We start from the raw sequence: 23789 nt of genomic DNA on the forward strand, positions 1-23789 counted from the left end.
AGGAGGTGCTAAAGTCTGTGATGAATGGTATGTGACAAGGTGTTTGAGTGTCTTGAAAGAACGTGATGATTGAGGGAATAAGCGCAGGTAAGGTGGCCTCTACTGTTGCACGTATATCACACACACCCCAGCAATTTTGTGACTGTATGTAGGCTAGTGTTTTAGAGCAACAGTTTAGCCAATAGCAGAGATGGCATCTTGATGGATGACTGCTGCTGACGTCACTCTGGTTATAGAGGACAGCTCTGACATAGGATCAGAGACTGAGACAGCAGATACTGAGACAGCATCTGAGGGATAGGACAATGGCGCAGACTCTGGGAGTGATTTTTCAGTTGGAGGAGTCCCATTGGATAACTCCTTCCAGTAAATTGTGGGGGAGGTGATGAGGGGAGTCCTGTTGTCCCTTCGCAAGCACAGTCTGTCAACAGGGCAATATTGGGTTAGCCCAACCCAGAGAGCAGGTGAATGCGGGGGCAAGCACAGAGAGGGTGCTTTCTTGGGAGCTCCCCAATTTAGTTCAGCCCGAATTCCACTGCCCAAATTGTATTGTGGAGACATCAACATTATCTATCACAAAACAAACTGGTTTTGTAAGGCAGGCACCTGTGTTTTTGGTCCTGGGTTCGGCGGCTATATAGGGAAACATACTAAACCCAAACATTTCTGGAAACTAGACATCCGGGGGAGTCCAGAGGTGAGACTTGTGTGGATTCCCCAAAGTTTCCTTACCCAGAATACCCTGCAAAGCTGAAATGTTGAATAAAAACTATTTTTCTCGCATTTTTGTCACACAAACTACAGGAATATGCTGCGATCCACAAATTTCCTACCACCCAGTGATTCCTCACCTGTCCTGATAAAAACACTACCCCACTTGAGTGCCTATACCTAGTGCCTGCTTAAGGAATGGATCACCCCAGTCTCAACAGTTGCCTCATGTAAGTACAAACATTGACTGTTATGTGATCTATTCCTGTCGCGGGCACTAGGCCTACCCACACAAGTGAGGTACCATTTTTATCGGGAGACTTGGGGGAATGCTAGGTGGAAGGACATTTGTGGCTCCTCTCAGATTCCAGAACTTTCTGTCACCGAAATGTGAGGAAAGTGTTTTTTGGCCACTTTGAGGTTTGCAAAGGATTCTGGGTAACAGAACCTGATCAGAGCCCCACAAGTCACCACATCCTAGATTCCCCTAGGTCTCTAGTTTTAAAAACTGTGCAGGTTTGCTAGGTATCCCTAGGTGCCTGCTGGGCTAGAGGCCAAAATTCACAGCTAGGCACTTTACAAAAAACAGCTCTGTTTTCATTGTCAAAATGTGATGTGTCCATGTTGTGTTTTGGGGCATTTCCTGTCGCGGGCACTAGGCCTACCCACACAAGTGAGGTATCATTTTTATCGGGAGACTTGGGGGAACGCTGGGTGGAAGGAAATTTGTGGCTCCTCTCAGATTCCAGAACTTTGTCACTGAAATGTGAGGAAAGTGTTTTTTTGGCCACATTGAGGTTTGCAAAGGATTCTGGGTAAAGGAACCTGATCAGAGCCCCACAAGTCATCCCATCCTGGATTCCCCCAAGTGTCTAGTTGCAAAAAATGTGCAGGTTTTGTAGGTTTCGCTAGGTGCCGTCTGAGCTACAGGCCAAAATCTACAGCTAGGCACTTTGCAAAAAACACGTCAGATTTCAATGTAAAAACGTGATGTGTCCTTGTTGCCTTTCCTGTCGCGTGCATCAAGCCTACCCATGCAAGTGAGGTACCATTTTTATTGGGAGACTTGGGGGAACACAGAATAGCACAACAAGTGTTATTGCCCCTTGTCTTTCTCTACATTTTTTCCTTCCAAATGTAAGAGAGCATGTAAAAAAGACTGAGAACTGCCCTGTAATTCACATGCTGGTATGGGCACCCCGGAATTCAGAGATGGGCAAATAACCACTGCTGCTCAATACCTTGTCTTATGTCCATTTTTTCAGTTCAATTTCAATTTTATTTTCAGCTGTTCTTTTCTGTAGGAAAACCTTGTAGGATCTACACAAATGACCCCTTGCTGAATTCAGGATTTTGTCTACTTTTCAGAAATGTCTTAGCTGTCTGGGATCCAGTATTGGTTTCACACCCATTCCTGTCACTAACTGGAAGGAGGCTGAAAGCACCAAAAATAGTAAAAATGGGATATGTCCCAGTAAAATGCCACAATTGTGTTGAAAAATATGGTTTTCCGATTCAAGTCTGCCTCTTCCTGAAAGCTGGGAAGATGGTGATTTTACCACTGCAAACCCTTTGTTGATGTCATTTTCAGGGAAATAAAAAAAAAAACACAAGCCGCCTTTGGCAGCCCTTTTTCCCCATTTTATTAAAAAAAACAAAATGTTATGTTTATTTTGGCTAATTTCTTGGTCTCCTCCAGGGGAACCCAGAAACTCTGCGTACCTTTAGAATCCCTGAGATGTTGGAAAAAAAAAAAGGACGCACATTTGGCGTGGATAGCTCATGTGGACAAAAAGTTATGAAGCCCTAAGCGCAAACTACCCCAAATAGCCAAAAAAGGGCTCAGCACTGGGGGGGGGAAGGCCCAGCAACTAAGAGGTTAAAGTATGTGCTTGCCTAGTGTTTTGCACTGCATGCAGCATCGACTGTGGAAGATGAAGCTTTAACTCTGATTCCGAGGCACCCACAGATTGTCATATAGAAATAGGTGCAGACGGGTCTTTAAGAGGGATTTAAAAAAGTGTGTAGGGGGGGTTCTAAACAGGAGCATGTAAAAATACCTTTCCATGATTCCCCATAGTATGCCACCCGACCAGTATTTTGGTTTCTCTCCAAGATGTTACGGAGTCCAGATATAACCCAAAACGCTGCCAGTACAATTGGCTTTGTCAATGGTTGTTAGATTTTTAAGATAAATGAGTGACAGCAATGTTTTGTTATAAATTATTAACATTGCAACTGTTTTAATTTTAAACTTAAGACTGATTTAAATATTATTGAGGCCTGTTGAAGGAGTATTGGCCTTCAGTTAAGTGCGCTTTTTGCTCAATATGTATGCCATTTTTTTCCTCTGCACATCTCAGCCATCTGCACATCTTTAACCTCATCTCTTCTCCTCAGCACCCTCTTTTCACTCTCCACCAAATGCACTTCATTGCAACTTCCTCACTTCACCACCCCCAAACATGCACTGCAATCACATTTATGTACTTCATTTTCTCTTACTTTTGCCTTGTAAATATTTTGACCCCCTTCACACAGTTACACAGAATTTCAACTGGAATACATGACCATTGTTCTGTGTGCTCTGCAGAGGCGCCAACCCACTGACAGGCACATTGCTTTACCAGCTTCCCCCTCAATGCCAGAACTCTCAATCAACGCTCCTCAAACATCTGACACGACTCAAAAGTATGTAGTATACAAGAGTAATATGCACACAAAAAGAATCCATAGAAACACAACATGATGAAACAGCTAAAACTCTTGGGGAGTGCAAGATTAAATACAACGTATGAAACAAAAGAGGAACTAAAAATCGATGACATGCGTTACCTTAAATTTTTTAATATTCTTTCTTTGTAAATCAACTCTTGTTTTTAGCATTAACGTTAAGAGCAAGAAGACAGGGCCAGTTTTATCATACAGCATGTAACTGTCCTTACTATACGCACATTTTTCTCCCTTTGCGCTTGACTCATATTTGGATCAACTTCGCAAGGAAACAAAAATCCTGCTCGCCTTTTGGATCAATTTAGTGGGAAACAAATACCGCAGCTCCACTTATAAAGGGACCAGCAACCTGCAGCCAGGACCTGGGGTGTCACAGTAGGGGAGCACAGCGTCACAGCACAATATACAGAACACAAGATGAGAATTAAAATACTGTTACTGAGGACACGGCACCAAATCGCATGTGCTTGCATCCAGTCCTACTGTGTGAAATGGGAAAGGGTGGGATCTAAGCCTATGAATGACGAACATCTGGCCTCACTCAGGGATGCAGATTGGGAGACCCAAAACAGTGTTGCTGACAGCTTCCCTGGCCTACAGTGGATACCACCATAGTCTACGATGGCAATGAAAGGCTTTGGAAAGCTAAGCCCTGCAATATGTGTCACATTTCTGAAAGTTGACTTACTGCCTGGCTTCAGTCTCCTGCTTCAGAGCAATGAGAGTGAATTATGTGTTAGTGTATGTGATGCAGTGCTATTTACATGAAAACTAAAACCAAACTGTGGTCTCAAATATGCACCTATAGCCATAGGTACTGTGAGCCCTGCTGAATTTTTCAAAAGTCAATCCACAATTTCTAAGACAATGTTGACATTTTGACCCTAATCAAAGAAATTAATTCAGGCGGGTCATCATCAGGACAGAATATTGAAATAGGAAGCACCTAGAATACAATACAGAAAGCATGTATCAGTACTTTGCCCTCCATCTGGTCAGCATCAATAATTCAACAGCAGAACATATTGTATGGTTATATTATCAAATCCATATTTAACATGAGATCACTACTTCATGTGATAGTTAGTCGATAGTTGTGATAGAAACAAAGTTACCTAATTAATTTAGAAAATAAACCAATTTGAAGACGTACTCACCCCTATTTGATTGTACTCAGACACATCCTTGTCGTGTTAACAATAAAACTATACCAATTCTCCTTCTATCTCATGTAGCCCTGGTGTGTGTGTGGTCAATAATACCACTTTTTGTTTACTTTGCCATCAAGAGAAAAAATACACATATATATATATATATATATACACACACACACATATATATATATATATATATATATATATATATATATATATATACACACACACACACACATATATATATATACATACACACACACATATATATATATATATATATATACACACACACCACTAATTTTATGATTCTGTGGTGCCTATACAAATATTACTAAACAGATGCAACCTTATACTGTGCTACCCATATTCCATGTTGACGTGTGCTGCCCCAGACCCACAAATAAACCTATATAAATACCCAATGTAAAACTCTTGAACAAATACTAAATACAGAATACAAAATATTGCCAGCACCTCATTTTTATCCCAAATGTACATTAATTTCCTCACTAGAATTGAGGCCCACAGGGCTCAGGGTGTTGAGCCTAATTATCATCCTGGATTCCAAGATCCTCATTTTTCTTTCTCTATCTCCACCCCGTACAGTAGGCTTAATCTGGTCAATGACCATGAAACTTAGTTTAATGTCCTTTTTAAAACTTGGAGTGGTGCTATGTTAAAGTTAAGGATCTGCAGCCTTGATTTAATCAGGTTAAATGTTCTAGTGTTGGGAAGAAAGTAAACAAAATATAACTACGTCAGATAAATGAGTCTCTGCCATCTAAAAATTGCAGTAGTCCTGTTGATTCGATCTACTTACTTGGCTGGTAGTTCAGCAGCACGATGAATCCAGTAGAGCCTGTGGCCTATCTCATTCTATTTATAGATGAGGAAGCCAGCCTTAGCGTGCACAAGGCTAGCCTCTGCTGCCATTTAGTGGCCAAAAAATAGATTGTTCCTCTATTAAATAAGGAAAGTCTAGTGTATGCCTCTATGAAAAACAAAATAAGAATTCTATTACTTGGGCCAAAAAAGACAGTGGAGGCACCAAATTTCTTTGATTGGGGTCGAAACGTCAACATTGTATTAGAAATTGCGGATTGATTTTTGAAAAATTCAGCAGGCTCACAGTGCCTATGGTTATAGGTGCTAATTTGAGACCTCATGCTTTTAACCACAGTTTGGTTTTAGTTTTCATGTAAATAGCACTGCAACGCTTATACTAACACATAATTCACTTACACTGTGCGTTATACATGAACGCCTTGATTACTTTACTTTAAATTTTTTTATTTAAGTTTCAAATATATGTGATATCACTCACAAACCTCATTGGTACAGAAAGTTCTTTATGGTACAACCACTGTCGTGGAGGTTAATTCATTTCCTTCCCCCAGAAGGATCAAAAAACGTTTTTGTTATATTATTCACTTACCCAGGTCCCTGGGTAGCCCCATTTTTTCAAAATAATCTGATCAAAGAGACAGGCAGACTCAAATGGATCACCCAGACTTAACTGGATCATTTTAGAGAGATGGGCGGATTTCTAAACAAATCTATGTATTTAATATTTTTGAGGTAAATGTGTGTGAATGTCAGAGGGGAATGGGCCCCAGAACCCTAATGGAGAAACCGCCCCTGTCTTAGAGTAAACAAGTCCAAGTTGGAACACCAAGTCTGAGGCTGATCGCCATAGTTGTAGCAGGGAACGTCAAAAGACTGGATAAGGAAATGAAGTGATCAAATGGAGATAAAGAGTAAAATGGCACCAGAAGGGAGAACTCAGACTCGGGAGAGATTTAAGTTGCACGTTGCCTGATGGAAGTTTTGTTTTAGGGGAACATTTCAATAAAAAAAAAAAATGGCAATGATAAGTTGGGATGATGGCCTGTGCTAAACGTCTGAGCAGAAGGAAATACTCTGAAACCTTATATCCAAACAAGCAGATACATGCCCGGTTAGAAAAAACGCATTTAATAATGAAGCACAAAACTGATTAGTAACTCAATAAGGTACGAAGAGCATACAGAGATAAAACAAAAAATATGTCAAATACATTTCTGATTATTGGTAACACGTTTTTATTTCAATAGCAATGACTCGCTGGTTGTTTACGATATCCCTAAAGAATTATCAGATACTCTTTGTAAGAATTAAGGGGGATATTAATCATCTTGAGGAAACAGTTTGGAAGTTGTCAATACTTTCCTCTCTGTACGGAACTACTGACAATGTGTACACAAAGGCATAGTTCCTTTATGCCTACACTTGTGAATGCACTTTAATCCAGATTTTTAAGTGACAAACTGCCACACATTCAATAAATCCCAAAATATGCTAATCTCTTCCCATTTACCATCACACTACTTCTTAGTATGTCTTACTAGGTTCCCCGCTTCATGCCAAAGTGCTAAGTGGTCAGATACAAATACTAATTACAACCAATTTATAAATTATTTCACATTGACAAAAATGCCATTATCTCCATATTTAATGGTAAAAATAATTTATATGGTGAGATGCAAAAGAAGTCCTGGGAAAGCCTCTGGGTGAAGCCGCGTCCTTCAATTAAACACCAGGTTAAAAAAAAAAAAAAAAAACTCTTCCTCAGTGTGAGCACTGGTGCTAGCCACTCATCCCAGACACTGCCGTATCAAACCTACCCTGGAATAAAGTTGGTCCAGTACAGACTAGGAAATGTAATGGCCCCACCCCTAATCCAACCCTTCTGGAGAATGTTGATGCAGCAAACAAGGAACAAATGAGTGCATCCTTGTATCACCCTCCCCAGAGCCCGCTAGTAATTGTAACATGGATGAAAAGAACCAACCAGTACACTTTAAGGGGCTCACATTCCAAGCTGAGCACACCAGACGGTAGTAGTCCACCTATTTATTGTACGCATATAAAAGTAGTCTGATAACACTATCACCTGCCTCCCCCATACTGTCCACGCAGCACTGCTTCGAGGAACGCTTGGCACAGATCAGCAATGGAAAAGATCTGTGCCCCACAATTTATATTAGCCACATATGTGCATCGCTAAGAAAAGTTCTTATAAGGTAAAAAAAAAAACAGCTATCAGATCAACAACTCTTATCAACCTTTGTGCACACCAATTATAAATACCATTAATAATAAAACACGAACCAACAAATCGTCAGAATACATTAAAACTATGAGGTCACGGAAAATAAAGTATTCAGATGGGCTGAGTTTACTGTAACTTTGTTAAAATCTAGAGTATTAAAACGTTTGCCTCCTTTGATTCATATCACTAGACCTTGTCCACATTTACGAAAGTGCGTCTCAGATGAGCAGGATGTGATGTACCCAAAGTAACATAATCCTACCATGTCCGTCTTGTTCTCCTTGGGCTCTGTATCTGTGCATGCGCAGAACGTGGTCCGAAATTTCTCGATCATGGTCAGCATCCATTTGATCAAGAACTATGAAGAGTAAATCGAATCTCGACAGAAGGGAGTCTTGTAGCCCTATGTTTTCCATTGGCGTTTTGTACTGGTCATACTGTTAAAAAGTGAGAGAAAGGGTATTTGTAAGCATATTGCATATAATATGTTCACTGCAGGTCGTTAACTAGGGCGCCTTGCATGATCATCTACCACAATAACCATAAAATAATAAATACTTACAACGAACCATCCACAAGAAATTGTGAGTTAAGGGTACGCTGGGTAAATGAATTTAGCATTTAATCAGCACTATCACAATGTTAGTTTCACTTTAATTTAGCCCCTCAGAGAGGCGTCAGCATGTATCAAAAAATATTTAAAGGTGAATAAAATGAGTAACGGAAGAAACACATTTAAAGTTTAAAAAATGACAGGTAGCTGTGCTAACCCTTTACAAAAGTAAATTAATAAAAAAAAGCAAGGGGTTTCAAATCCTGGGACTTCCATCGAAAACCAGCTTCATGCTCTCAGGTGCCAGTAATGTAACCGCTGGAATTTACATATGCTCAAAGATGGAGTTTCTGAATGCATGTGTACTCATTCCTATCAGAAAAAAAGTCAAACTCATTTCTTTGCCCTAATCACAGTAATGTATTACAGATCATTCATGCTACCTTGGAAAATGCTTCATTTACATCCTAGCCATCCTCCAAGAGTCAAGCGTAAGTGGCCACTCCATGTAGAGGTGTTAATGTTGAAAATTCACAGGTACCCCAAAATGTAGACCCAGAAATTTAGATTAGGTGTGGTCAAAGGTTGGTATACACTTCTCAGCATTTGATGGTGAAATACATTGCTATAGATGCTTCCTTAAAATTGGCATTCCACTAAAAAAATAAAACAATTAAGACTGTTAGAAATTGGGTCTCTAGTTGGCACAGGTATGCACCCTGTCCAAGCAAGAACCACAATCTTAGTCAGGTTAAGTCAGATACACACTAAACGTATACGTGTGTTCACCCTCTGGTAGTTTGGCACAGAGGAGGCAGGCTTAACTTAAGAGGCAATGTGTAATGTATGTGGGCAACACTAACAGTGAAATCACCACAAAAGTCTCCACACCAAATTAGAAAAATAGATTACATTTTTATGAATAAAACAAGACCAAGATGACAAACATCCAATAAATAGAAGATCAGAATTTTGTATTAAAGAGTAAGTGTGAAAATAGCACTTCGAAGCAATAAGCATTTTTTTGGAGTATCTGATCATACCAGGCAGGGACAAAGTCAAGAGTTCAAGTCACTTGTGATGAAGGGCAGGCCGGCTACAGGACCCATGCAGGGTCTACTGAGAATCGGTACCTTAATCCTTGTCGCACTTAGAGATGCATCGATGATCCCCGCTCAGTTGGAGTGTTGAGCTGGATTTCACCAAAGAACTACAGTGATACATCTGTTCCGTTGAGTGAAGCACCAGTTCTAAGTGTGGCAGTTCCCAATGAGATGTGCCGGGTTAATCAACGTTTGAGCTGGTGATGAGTGCAATGCACTGGTACAATGATGGGTCGATCCCAATCTCGTAGTAGGCATTGAAACGCAGGTTCTGACCAACACAGCACTTTACACCCACTTTCAAGGGCCCAGGACTGGATTGGCAATCACTTGGCAGGGAAAGACTTGCAGCAAGCAAAGCAGAGATGCTGCCTTGTGTTGCTGAGACTGCAGTGCAGAAGAACAGGAGGCAAGACAACAAGCCCTTGGAGTCCCTCTGGGTTAAAGTGAGATGAGACCAGTCCTGCCTCAGCAGGGAAGAAGAGCAGAAAATCAGTTCAAGAGCAGCAGTCCAGACTGGCAGCCCTTGGAGCAGCAGAGCAGTCTGCCCTGGCAGGGGTCTTCACAGGGCCAGTAGCGTACTGAGGTGGTAGGGTCAGAGGTCTAGTACTTATTTCCAGCTGTGCTTTTGAAGTGGATGACACTTCAAAGAAGTGTGTCTGAAGTGCACATGGGTCCTTTCTTCCTGCTCTGGCTCCTGGCTCACTACAAGGGGTTAGGGAGTCCTTTGTGAGAGAGCAGGACACTGCCTGTTCAGGTGTGTCAGCTGCTCCTTCCCATCCTGCCAGGATGACCCATCAACATGCAGAGGAACACTCAGTCACACCTCCCCTTCCTTTGTGTGAAGCTGCATAGAGGGAATGCAAGAAACCAGCTGTTATCTCAGCCCAGACGTGTAATGGAGACAGGCTACAGGCACACAGGGTTAAGAGCAGGAAAATGCCTACTTTCTAAAAGTGGCATTTTCAAAATTTTGAGACTAAATCAGATTGTACCATTAAAGAAAATTGGACATTACAACTACATGGGTACTAAACATGAAAGGTCTACACCATCTCAATCAGGAATTACAGCTTATTAAATGTAACAAGAAATCACCAATGTTGCCCAATAAAAGGGGTAGGCCTCACAGTAGTAAAAAACAGCTTTTGGCACTTTTCATTGCCATCACATTTAAAACTTAAAAGTATAAATCCTGCCTTTTAATTACATAGCTCCTTGCCCTACGGCTACATTACGGGTGACGTATGTAACAAAAGAGGAGTTTAAGGCTTGGCAAGTGGTTTTAAATGCCATGTCGACATGGCAGTGTAAATGCATATAAAGGCTCTACAATGGCAGGCCCGAAACCTGTTTAAGGACTACTTGACTAGGTGGCACAAGCAGTGCCGCAGTCCCGTTAGTAGTATTTAATTTATAGGCCCCCGGCACATGTACTGCACTCTACTAAGGACACATATAAGTAAGTTAGATATATCAATTGTGAATGTGAGGGGAGAAAGCACATGCACTTTAGCACTGGCCAGCAGTGATAAGGTGCTCCGAGTCCTAAGGCCAACAAAAGAAATCAGCAAAAATGTGAGGCAAACAGGCAAAACGTTTGGGGGAGACCACCCTAAGGCGGTCAGGTCCAACACCAACCATTGCCAATGTTAAAGCATAGGTATGGTAAAATAGATTTATACTATGCCAAGTCACATTTAGGTCATTGCTAAAAGCCATAATCAGGGCGTGTGTTTAATCTAGTACTGGTATTAAGTTAGATCCAGTGGCACTTTTCAAATGAAACTTGAGCTGCATATTCAGATGAGGCAGGTAGATCAACATCACTATGGCAGCTTAAGAAGTCTAAGGATGCAAGTTTAATTGCCAAGTTTGGAACATATGTGCTTCACGTTAAAAGTCTCAAGGCCAAGGAAACTACTACATCTGAGCTAGAATATATCAAAGAAAAGATTAGTCTCTATATTGAATGCAGACAGTTCGCTATGTTCCTCAACTATATTTGCCCTAATCTAGGTAGAGTTCAAGTCTAGACCACTTTTGGCTCATTTACCCATGGCCTCCTAAACTAGGCTGCATGGTGATAATTAATGTACTGAATAAACTTCTCAAACTAGACTCACAACCACACTTGATGACTTCCTAAAACGGCTTCAACATCCCTGGTCAGACTATAAATCTGAAGCTCAGTATATATTGCCCTGAGCTACCATGAGAACTATGTAGCTCAAATAGAGTTCAAATATGACACCCCAAGCTTCTGTACGCTATACCAAAAACATTTATATGTACCACAAAGAAAACTGCAAGGGTGTTCAAAGTGTTTAAGTAAATTCCAGGTCACTTTTTTCCCCCCAAACTGACATTTTATCACGCCAGGGCCCTTATTTATGCTGACATCTGACCACTAATAGCCGAAGATCAGTTGTCAATCATAACAAAATGTCGGAAGGGCTCGGCCAGATAATAGTCACATGCTGGGAATCCACGTGGGAAATCCCTAATCCAGGTCCTTCAAATATTCTATACGTTCTCATAGCTCACCTCCTACATTCCAACCAATCCAAACGCCTGCACACCTTTTTTCCACAATTCATAAAGCCTTTTACTCAATCTAAGTCTGCATTTATCAACATTCGTATTCTTAATGCACGTAAAAAATAAAAAAAAAAAAGAAAAATAACAAAAAAAAAAAAAAAAAAAAAAAAAACAATCGATAAGAGGAGCACGTATTCTGGTTGGTTCTATGGCAGAAATCAACCCCTTAACACACTATAAATGTTATAGAATTGCATTAAATAAAACTAAAGGCATTTTAGTACCTTTATGGCTAACCAAGTCCTAGTTAAAGGCACTAAGTTACAAATCATATGCAAAGAGACTGCCAGGATAAGGGAGGGATTAAAAAGGAATTTGTAAAAAAGGGAGACTCCTAAGCAGGAGAGCATCAGGGGACATACATGTAGGAAAACTGAGTGGTCTCGTGAAGCATAATTGAAAGCAGGAACCAACACTTTTAGGGGCTGATCAAAAACTTCACTTTACCCAGATGACTAACCCTTGCCAAGTCAGGTTCAGACACACTGATGTCAGACTGCCTACTGCCAAAAGATAATGGATGTTCCAGTGCTTCTCCTCAATCAAAACAGGATTAGCAGGCAGAGGAGGAAAGGGAGAGACTAGGGAGGATATATCCTATTTCCAACCACAGAAAGCTAACTGTTAGGATAACAGAAGAGACTATGAAATTCCATGGGCAAATGAGGAATACTAGAGTGATCAGGCCAGACTTAGCCCTTTAAAAGTTCATGCTACAGAGAGGAAGCGGTTTCTGAAAATATGACTGGCAACAGTCCCCAGTTAACAATAGTGTCCAATAGATAAACGTCCCTCCCCCAAAGAGATCACTACCAGTTGTCATAGCAGATAGCAGTCATTGGAATGGCAAGAGAAACTCCAACAGTCCAATACAAAGGGAAACTGGTCGAAGGGCAGCTCCTTAAAGTCTTCTTTCACACAGTTTTAATTTAATTATGATTGTGCCCAAGAAACACAGATATTGGCTTCTGGAGAGTGGAAAATGAATTGCAGATCTACATAGCAATCCTGCCTTCAAAATGCAGGCCTTAATTGCTGGCACTAAAAAGTTAAGTTTGATTCTTTGAGAGTCACATTGTGCCTTGCTTCCGGGTCAAAAGCATTCACTGGTTGGCATTCCACTGGCCAATGGTTTGGAAAAAATAGGCACATATGTCCCTTCAACAGCACAAGAGCATATCTGATACAAAATAAGCTGCATCATCCCAGTCATGGTGCTGGCAGCAGAATGCTAGTGGTACTTACCAACTACGGCATTTAGGAATTTCTCAAAAAAAAATCCCCATGTCATTTCAACTGTGCACAGCTATGCTTTGCACAGCTTCTGACATAATAACAGGAAAACATACAAAAACTATACGTCTTGGTCAATGAGATATAGCCAGCCAAGCAGAAAAGTGCAGTTTGTGTATTTAGAGAGTTGGGACTGAGGTTTGAGATGAGGAAAGCCTTCAGACTTCCCAGATATCTAAGGGAGACCCACCTAATAGCACTCCTCTAGGTAAATAATAAACTGAGATCCTAAATGCATGTGTGCAGGTGAAGTTCTTTGTATGTGAATTGACATGCATGGGACTTGCTTTGCTGTCACTTTTGTACCTCGTGTATGTTTGTGCATCTGCATAGAACTTCAGCCTCCCGAAACGGGAACGTTATCCAACCTTCACAAAGTAAAAATATCATAAAATGAAGTTGAAAGCCAATCAAAAATAAGTGGAAGAACGCTGAGAAAAAGTGTAGACGAATGGGCAATGAACAGCTGTTCTGGCTCCCGGTGCAGCAAAATTTTATGGAAGTAATGCAGCTGATATTTGTCTGTCAAATTCTGACGCCACAATGATCATCTATATATGTCCATATTTGCATTATATTGTTTGAAGTTCTAATGAGTTAACTGTAAAGTGGTGCACTGAAAACCAATACATAGAGTGCCTTCACTGAAGACTAATGTTTTGATGTATGTGGTATAGTACCATAAATTGAAGTACACTCATTTAATTGGATTCCATGTGTTTCCCTATGGTGTTAAGGAATAGTTTTCACAGAAATGATAATTTTCTTAACATGTTTAAACGTCAAGTTAATGTTGAAAATTGTAGTTTTGTATTATAACTGCCATGCATTAAATTCATTTGCTTTTGCAGTTACTATAACATGAATACTGACCAGATTTATTAATGGCTGAGTTTACACCATTATATTTGTTTTACCTAATATGAATAAATGAGCCATGCAAATTCCATTTTCTTTATTAGTCTGCAAGGCACCAAACTCTGCAGAACATAAGAAAGTGGTTTTCTTTGCTAATGTGTCATTTCTTTATGGCAGTCGACAAAATGTTAGTTTGGAACTAGATGCCCTATTGTTTTACGCATTGAGAGCCATTGAGAAACTGAGAACATGGACATTCTAACTTGTTGCAAAGACATACATGAGATCAAATATGGGTGACTTCCCATGATGCTCCTGAGAATTAGTCCCAATTTTGCAGATTCCTGTCACATAATGTGCTCTGATTGGACTATTACACTTTCTGATCTATGTTGTGTAATTAATGGACAAATCCTTGGACTTTAAGAGGTACAGACCTTTTTGCCCCTCACCTTTCCTAATGCTTGCTGAGAGAAGATGTAGAATTATTTCTGACCCAATGACTAGACTCTTGAATGAGCTTCTGAAATGATAACTTCCCTTTTTACATACTTTTTGCCAACCTTAGCTTCATTTTGCCCCAGATTTGTCCTTTATTTCCCTTTTACCTTTTGTCCCCATGTTTTGTAGCCCAGCACAGGAGAAATTGGTACCTTTGGATCTTCAAGAAATCCCCATTGTTTGGGGAACTTATTAGGTGATTGAGTTTTATGCAACTGCTTAGAAGAAATGATCATTATTTTTAGAGCATCACGTTCTGGTGCTTATGTTAAGTATTGCACTTATCGAATGTTTAGTCTGTTGGATGTTAATTAAGCTTTAGTTGTGCCAGCGCACAGGACATTCAATGGTAAATTTGTATCTTTATACATCTGTCTATACCTGTAAAATTCCTTTAACTTTATTGCAGACTTGCGTTTTCCTTATGTGCCTAAATTGGTTATACTGTAAAGTTTAAATGTTGATTGTTTTGTTTAGTTGATTTTCTCTTACCCCCTTAGCTACGGTGAAAAAATCCTTTGACCTCGTTTAGAGCATACCTGAAATACTCCAGCAAACCTGATAGGAGAGGCTAGTTTCTCCCATGAGGGGGGTGAGAATAATTAGGCATGGAGTTAAGAAACTCTAGTCCTATTTTGAGATTATTCAAACCCAACCCAAATTCTGATCCCATGATTTGTTTGGAAGATCACATGATTACATGAGTTCCTGCGTTATTCCTTTGCAGCCGATGTATGAGAATTAATAGGGTTTATGCTTACATTGCATTTCCAAAAGAGTGATGTGAAGTGTGATGATGTGAAGTGTGATGGTGTGAAGTGTTTCGCTGAGTTTTTCAAAGTTTTTGTCTGAATGTGGCACTTTCTAACTTTGTGTTGGTTAACGGGCCTGTCATGGCCTAAGATCCTGGATAACCGGGATAACACACAAGTGTACAACACTTGGTTAATTTATTGTCTATAGTGTGAGGTGCTGGTTGTGAAATGTCATTGACAGTACCAGTAGTATTACTGGTGTGAGCATAGGTGGCTGATACTAGTGAATCCTGAGTGCACATGGAGGGACTCAAAGGAAGATCCACTGGTCGAGTCTCACTCCTTGTGTAATTGTGAAAACATAGGTCGGAAAGTGCATCTCCATACTGCTTTTGAAGTGTTTGATTACCTGATCCTTTAGTGAGCAGAGAGAGTTGTTGCATTTTGCTCACAATATTTTGTGTTAGGTTTGCATGAAAGAGTAATTGCGTAAAAGAAATTGTAAAGGAGGGTGAACAGCTTCAAGGAGTGAAACTGATGTCACACCGTCGTGCTGGAATAGTTCAGTTAGTGTGACGCCGTGCAGGTACTGGTGGAGCACATCAGAGTGTTGCAATGCAATTGGTTATTAACATTGGGAGTAACTGTTCCCCCAATTATTTCTTCAGATTGTGAACAAAACTTAAATTGTGATTCATTGAAATTGATTGAAAATGAAGTTTTTTAAAACATTGAAAAGATTGCTGTAAGGTGATGTATTTGTCCCTGTTAGAGAGGGAATAGACTCCACCCAAAGGTTACTCTAGGTCATTATGTGCTGCTGAAGTGGGTTATTATGCATGTTTGTAGCTTGAACAGTGGCTTAAGATTACTGAGAAAGATGGTGTATTAGCATTTCTCTGCTACAAAACATTCAATTTGAGACATCGAAAATTTGAGGCGACTTATGAGAGGAGACCACCTCCCAGCGCTTAATATTTGGGAACACATAGCTCATTATAGACAGAATGAAGTATGAAGGCAGAATGAAAAAAGCAATAAGAACAGTTGCAGAGGCAAGATGGGATAATCAGCAAACAGCTTGGAGAACAGACATTATAGAGGGAACTATATTGTATCCTGCATGGTTATAACAGAGGAGGGAGAAAGCACTAAACCAAAGAGAAAAGACAGAAAAAGCAGAGCAGACAGCAGAGACAGACAAAAGCTGAAACTTACGAGAGTGATTCGAATGATGATTTTATAAATCAGATACTGTTAAAATCATCCACCTCCATACAATTCTGAGGAGACCAGAATGTCAGGTGAGACATTGAGAATTGAGACTTTTTATGTACCTACTTCAACCATTGTACAGAAACGTAGTCAGACAGTACAGAGCCTAAATTTGAATCAGCCAGAACAAACTTAAGTCAAATCAGATAGGGCAAGGTTTCAATACGCAATTAACAAGACAGTTTAGGGATGGCAGTTCTACAGAATCAAATGAATTATGTTAATCCAGTTGCACTAACAGTTTCAGTATCAATAGGTCCAGCTATGAAAGGGACCAATGTACATGCATTAAATGTTGAAAATAATTAGAATGTTTTGAATGCCCCAGATACCAGTTATTACACATGGTCTTGCATTGACAAATGCTCAAGGATTTGTTTTCCCAAGTGGTTCAGTAATATAAAGAATTACTTCACTTCCAAGACAACTGACCCTCTACCTGCACTTCAGACCCAACCCCTATGACAATTCAGACAGGATTTACTCCTGATGCAAGAGTTCCTCAGTGATCTCAACCATATTTTGTGCCTAAATCACAACATACTGTGAACATTGGTTGTAGTACCCTGAATAGCAGATTACCCTTTTACACTCTGGAAGAAGACATGTCTATTGCATATACCCTAGATCAGGCAAACTTGAAACCTACAAGACGAGAAGTACTACTGAATCCTCCAACACTTTTGTGAGGTTTTAATGCCCAGGAATTAAATGAATAGCTGAATAATTTAAGTCCTGAAGGCGCAACAGGAGGAACAAATTGCAGTGGAAAGTCAGCACAGTCCCCAGGAAGAGGAAGACCAATAGAGGTCCTCACAAATTAGAATTATATGAGAGGATACTGGGAACTATAAATACAGCTCAGTTAGACACTTACAGAGAGTACGAACTGGGTTCATATGCAAAGATATTACAAAACGTGCAGGACAAGCTTATGAAAGACTAGCTGAATTAGCCCATAGAGTTATCAATTAGCATTTAGTTACAAGGATATCATAAACATGAGAACTCCGGGAATGAAACTGCAGATTAGAGAATTCATTCATTACATCCAGAAAAGAAGTGCATTAGATAAGTAGGAAGGACAAAGGGCAAAGAAATCAGAGGAACGTGAGATCAGAACTGCTTCTGGCTGGAGCAGGTCAGAGTGACGAAAACAAAGATGCTTCCCATGAAAGAAGTTCCGGGTGGAGGATATGTTCATGTACCTTGGAGGTGAATTGATATTTTGTCATTAACAAATGATTTCCCGAAATTGAGAGAGAAACCTGCTGAATGGTATAGGCAGGCTGAGCGACTTGTGATATTTTCCAAATGTTTGTGGGAAGATTTGAATACACAGTTTGAAATTGCAGCTCCGAGTGACTTGTGAACTGAATGTAGAATCACTGTTGATTGGCTTTAGAGAGAACCTCCAAGAGATCCAGTGACACATGCACCAACTAAAGTGAATGAAAAAGTATCAGAAAGTGATTGACTTTTAAAAAGGCAAGGTGTTCCCCAAAGATATTGATTGGCTGCAAATTGATAGAATGTCTCAGGAATGTAAGGAGTCACTACATTCCTAATATGAGAGATTGTTGCAGGTTTTCAAGCATTTTAGAGGTACTGAAAAAGGGCGAAAGACCTTGGTCATTTTGTGTTCAAATTTGTTCAGGGATTGAAGCTAGAAAAAAATACCATGATTTAGCAGCATTTGATTTGTTGCTTGAACAAACCGATTGATTATCCTATTATACGCAAAGTATTGCAAAGATGATTCGATTTAAAACCAGAAAAAGTTGAAAGCGAAATTAATGGTGATGCAACTGAAGGTTGCACAGAGAAATCAGAATCCACAGTTTGCAGGGAATACATCAAGAGGGAGCTTAGATGATGCAAGGAAATCATGGTTATCAGCAGCAAGGTAGAGGATGTGATGTTTCTGCAGCTCAGAATGTAGGTGTTGGTGTGACGACTTTAAAGATTTAAAGAGCACTTTAAATAATCAGATGCAGAATGACAGGTTTGTGCAAACGCAGGGAATTCCCCAGGTTCAAATGCAGAGTACAGAGATCCAGAATGTAAAATTCAAAGGTGTCCCAAAGACAGCAAATGCAAGTTCCACAAGCCCGATGCCCCAACAACAGTAAAATGTTTCCTGATCAAATGTAAGTTTCCTTGGCTTGATTTGAGTGATGAGGAATTTTCAGACATTTTCCAATTACTGTGTCTGAAAGGAGGAGGAGAATGCATGCTCAGTGCATTTTTGCAAGTAGATCAGTGTGGTTCCTATGCTGATGTGAATGGTCACAATGTGTCCTTTTTAGTCGACGCTGGTGCTACTCAATCTATTAGAACAGCAGAAGTACCAAACCTGCCCCTATCAGGAAAGATTTTTCAAGTTGTAGGAGTCTTAAATCAGCAATTGTCTAATCCTATGACCCAAGATGTCCCTCTATAAATAGGTTCATTTGAAAACTAGCACCAATTTGTGGTGTGTGATTAGAGTCCCGCAGGTTTGCTTGGACACCTTTGCTGTGCAAGCTGAACTGCTTAATTTTCTGTGCCCCAAGAGGAAATGAAATTAATTTGGATGATAAGGAAGCAGCATTTAAATTTGTAAATCAAACCCAAGTGTCACACTGTACCCCACATCGACCTATAAAGATTTACCCACAGATTTGAAAATACCATGTCTCCGAAAGTCTGGGACTTTTCAGGAAAGTAGACAGGTCTCCAAAGAGTGGAGCCTGTCAAGATAATTTGGAGCTGAATGCTGTGTATCCAACAACACAGCAACATAAAAAGGACACACGAAACAAGTGACCCCAACACTACTCTCAGGGGGAACTCTCATCTACCGCCCCCCAGGACCACGAGCTCCCTTCAGCGACTCAATCGTCAACCTCACTAGCACCCACGCCCTCGCCTCCACGGATTACATCCTCCTTGGAGGCCTCAATTTCCACCTGGAGAACAACAACTACGCAAACACCACAGCCCTGATCGACAACCTCTCCAACCTCGGCCTCAAACAACTGGTCAACACACCCACCCACATCGCCGGCCACATGCTCGACCCGATCTTCTCTGCAAGCAACCACGTCACCTTCAGCCACACCAACGAACTCCACTGGATCCACCAACGACCACCACTGCATCCACTTCGCATTCAAGAAGCACATCGAACACCACCGCACCCAACTACCACCCCACCGCCGCTGGAGCAAAGACATCGAAGACCAACTGACCAGCACCCTCGCCCAGAACCCACCTACCGACCCCACCAACCCAGACACCGCCACTCTCAACCTATGACAGTGGATCAGCGACTGCGCCAACACCCTTGCACCTCTCAAAAGACCCACCGACAACCAAGGAAAGAAAAAAAGCTGCCTGGTTCACAGACGAACTCATCACCTCCAAACGCACCTGCCAGAAACTAAAGAAGAAATGGCTCCTCGAACGCACACCAGACAGCCTGACAGCCCACAAGGAAGCCACCCACAAGCACCACCAGCTAATCCGACTCACCAAATGTTCCCACTTCACAGAACGCCTGAACAACAACGCACACGACAGCAAAGAACTCTTCTGCATCGTGAAAGTTATCCAACCCCAGCGCCAACGACATCCCCCCCCTCCCAAGAACTCTGCGACGCCCTGTCCTCCTTCTATCAGAAGATTGCCGACATCCACGACAGCCTCAACACCACGCCTCCGCCAGACCCCACCCCGACAGCTCCATCTACACCAACCGCCTGACCTCCTGGACCCACGTAGATGACTCTGAAACTTGCAAGATCATGAACTCCATCCACTCAGGATCCCCTTCAGACCCATGCCCCCACCACGTCTACAACAAAGCCGACTCCACCATCGCCCCCCAACTTCGAAAGATCATCAACTTATCATTCGAAACCGCAACCTTCCCGGAAAGCTGGAAACACGCCGAAATCCACGCTCTCCTCAAAAAACCCAAGGCAGACCCCAAACGACCTCAAAAACTTCCGGCCGATCTCCCTCCTCCCCTTCCCAGCAAAGGTCATCGAGAAGATCGTCAACACTCAACTCACCCACAACTTCTAGGACAACTCCATCCTGGACCCCTCCCAGTCCGGTTTCAGATGCAACCACAGCACCGAGACTGCTCTCCTCGCCGCCACAGACCACATCAGACAGCAAATGGACAACGGCAAAACTTCGGCCCTCATCCTCCTGGACCTCTCCGCAGCCTTCGACACTGTTTGCCACCACACCCTACTAACACGCCTCCACGAAGCGGGAATACAAGAGAAAGCCCTCAACTGGATCTCCTCCTTCCTCTCCGGCAGAACCCAGAGAGTCCGACTCCATCCCTTCCGAAGCCACCAACATCATCTGCGGCGTACCCCAAGGCTCCTCCCCAAGCCCGACGCTGTTCAACATCTACATGGCCCCCCTCGCACAACCTCAACATTCTCTCCTACGCCGACGACACCCAGCTCATCCTCTCCCTTACCAAAGACCCACTCACAGCCAAAACCAACCTCCAAGAGGGAATGAAGTCCATCGCCGAATGGATGAGAAAAAGCTGCCTGAAGTTGAATTCCGACAAGACTGAGGTACTCATCCTCGGACGTACCCCTTCGGCCTGGGACGACTCCTGGTGGCCCACCGCGCTGGGCCCCCCTCCAACACCAACCAACCACGCACGCAACCTGGGCTTCGTCCTCGACTCCGCCCTCACCATGTCCAAGCAGGTCAATGCCGTGTCCTCCTCCTGCTACAACACCCTCTGCATGCTCCGCAGAATCTACAAATGGATCCCGACGGATACCAGAAAAACGGTGACCCAGGCCCTCGTCAGCAGTAGACTAGACTAAGGCAACGCACTCTACACAGGCATCCCAGCAAAAGACATCCGACGCCTACAACGCATCCAAAACGCCTCCGCCCGACTGTTCCTCGACGTACCCCGCCGATGCCCCATCACCCACCACCTGAAAGACCTACACTGGCTCCCCGTGGACAAAAGGATCACCTTCAAACTCCTCACCCACGCACACAAGGCACTCCACAACGCCGGACCAGTCTACCTGAACAACAGACAACTTCTACGTCCCCTCCCGCCAACTCCGCTCTGCCAACCTCACCCTCGCCATAGTTCCCCGCTTCCATCGCAAGACCTCCGGCGGCAGATCCTTCTCCCATCTCGCCGCCAAGACCTGGAACGCCCTTGCGACCGCCCTGCGACAGACCCAGGACCTTCTCACCTTCAGGAGACTCCTCAAGACCTGGCTCTTCGACCAGTAGCAGCAACCCCCCCCCCCCCCCCCAGCGCCTTGAAACCCTAATGGGTACGTAGTGCACTCTATAAATATTGCGATTGATTGAGGAATTACCCCCACTATGGGGATGCGGAAGCCCAATGGAAAATATAGCATAGTCCAGGACCTTAGAAAGATAAATGAAATTGTTCCGTTTTGCAGCGTGGTACGGAATCCAACAATTATTTTATTTCAAATTCCATGTGAAACTGAGTGGTTCACTGTGTTTGACCTGTGTCATGCATCTTTCTCCATGCTGTTGCATAGCAGTCGTGTTCCAGCATGGTGCAGAGTTCCACAAGGGCATACCGAGAGCTCCTCAATTTTCACCCAGATCTTGAAAAGAGGGGAAAAAAAGAAAAAAAAAGTCACTAAAAATGCCCTACCAGTCATGATTCAGTATATAGATGATCTGGTAGTAGCATCAAATAGTCAAAAAGCTTGCAGGAGAGTTAGATTTGCCCTGTTGAACAAATTAGCTGAGAATGGACAGTTTCCCTGACTAAACAGCATTACTGTAAGAAAGAAGTCTTGTACTTAGGACACCATATTGAGAAAGGTGAAAGGAAGGTGTCACAAGAAAGAATATCAGCAACTCTGAAAATGAATCCCCCCAAAGACTCAAAGAAGTCAGGATGTTTTCGGAAATGGTTGGCTACTGTTGCCAGTGGATTCCAAACTTTTCTTTTTTGGCCAAGCCTTTACAGCAGCAGACGCACAAAGATGTTTGATCTGGTGCCTTTGGATGACAACTGCATACATGTCTTCACAGAGCTGAGAGAAAATCCTGGTTCTGCCCCTGCTCTGGAAATGCCCGATTACAATAAATGTTTTACTTTGTACTGCTGTGGGAGGAAAGGATATGCTCTCTGTTTGACTCAGTTGCATGGAAACACAAACAGGTCAGTGGAATATTTGTCTGCCACTCTTGATTCTGTAGCTTCGGCGTTGCCAAGCTGTCTTAAAGCAGTTGCTGCCACCAGTATCCACTTAGAGCAGAGTGGACAGCATTGCCATGGGTCACCCTCTGAATTATTTGTGCCCTACTCAGTGGAAAGTTTTTTAACCCGTACCAAAACTCAGCATATGACTAGTGCTAGTCTCACCCGTTATGAGGTCATACTGGCTGCCCCACATATTACACTGAAATTATTACTCTTAACCCTGCAAATTTGTTGCTGCATCTGTTAATAAGAAAAAGGTTGACTGTACTGATGAGATTGAGCATAACTGTGTAGATGTCAAACTATGTACCAAGCCAACACCTGATATTCAAGGTATTCCATCTCCTGAATCTGATTGTTATTTTTGTTTTTGGCTCCTGTTTGAGAGAATGGATGGAAACCTTTGAACTGCTTATGCAGTTTGTACTGTCACAGAAGTGGTCGAAGCCTCCTCGCTTCAAGGAACCTTTTCTGCCAAAGTAGCTGAATTACTTGCTCTTACAAGAGCCTACTATGTTTGTGAACAGCTGAAGGTGACCGTTTTCACTGATAGTCAGTATGGCTTTGGCATCGCTCATGACTTTGGCCAGTTATGGTCCCAGAGAGGTTTTATGACTGCTTCTGGTTCACCTATATGTAATGGAGAAAAGGTTTATAATTTATTGAATGCATTACAGTTGCCTGCCCAAATTTCAATCATGACGTGTTCAGCACTCTGCAAAGCCACTGAATAAAGTTACTCTCTGTGATAGTTGTGCCAATGAAGTGGCAAGGTACTGTGTTCTGAACTGTACTGCATTTAATGGAGAGTATTGAAACAAAGGAAAGAGAAATTACAATCTCCTGTTAATTGCTATAGATAGCTGGGAAGAAGTTAGAAAACTGTAGTAGGAAGTGTCAGAGGAAGAACAGCAGTTATACTG

The 23789-nt window shown here is 42.0% G+C and overlaps 1 protein-coding gene across 2 annotated transcripts in view; it reads right to left on the bottom strand.

Annotated features, from left to right (window-relative positions):
• The window catches only part of LOC138282476 (maternal DNA replication licensing factor mcm3-like), a 315678-nt gene that overhangs the window by 80768 nt on the left and 211121 nt on the right, over window positions 1-23789 (bottom strand). For both annotated transcript variants that reach the window (XM_069220088.1, XM_069220089.1), the window contains one exon: window positions 7955-8129. In XM_069220088.1, the coding sequence (XP_069076189.1) occupies window positions 7955-8129 (175 nt within the window). The remainder of the gene's footprint in view (window positions 1-7954; window positions 8130-23789) is intronic.

This window comes from Pleurodeles waltl, chromosome 2_2 (genome assembly GCF_031143425.1).
Source record: "Pleurodeles waltl isolate 20211129_DDA chromosome 2_2, aPleWal1.hap1.20221129, whole genome shotgun sequence".
In the NCBI taxonomy this organism is placed as follows: domain Eukaryota; kingdom Metazoa; phylum Chordata; class Amphibia; order Caudata; family Salamandridae; genus Pleurodeles; species Pleurodeles waltl.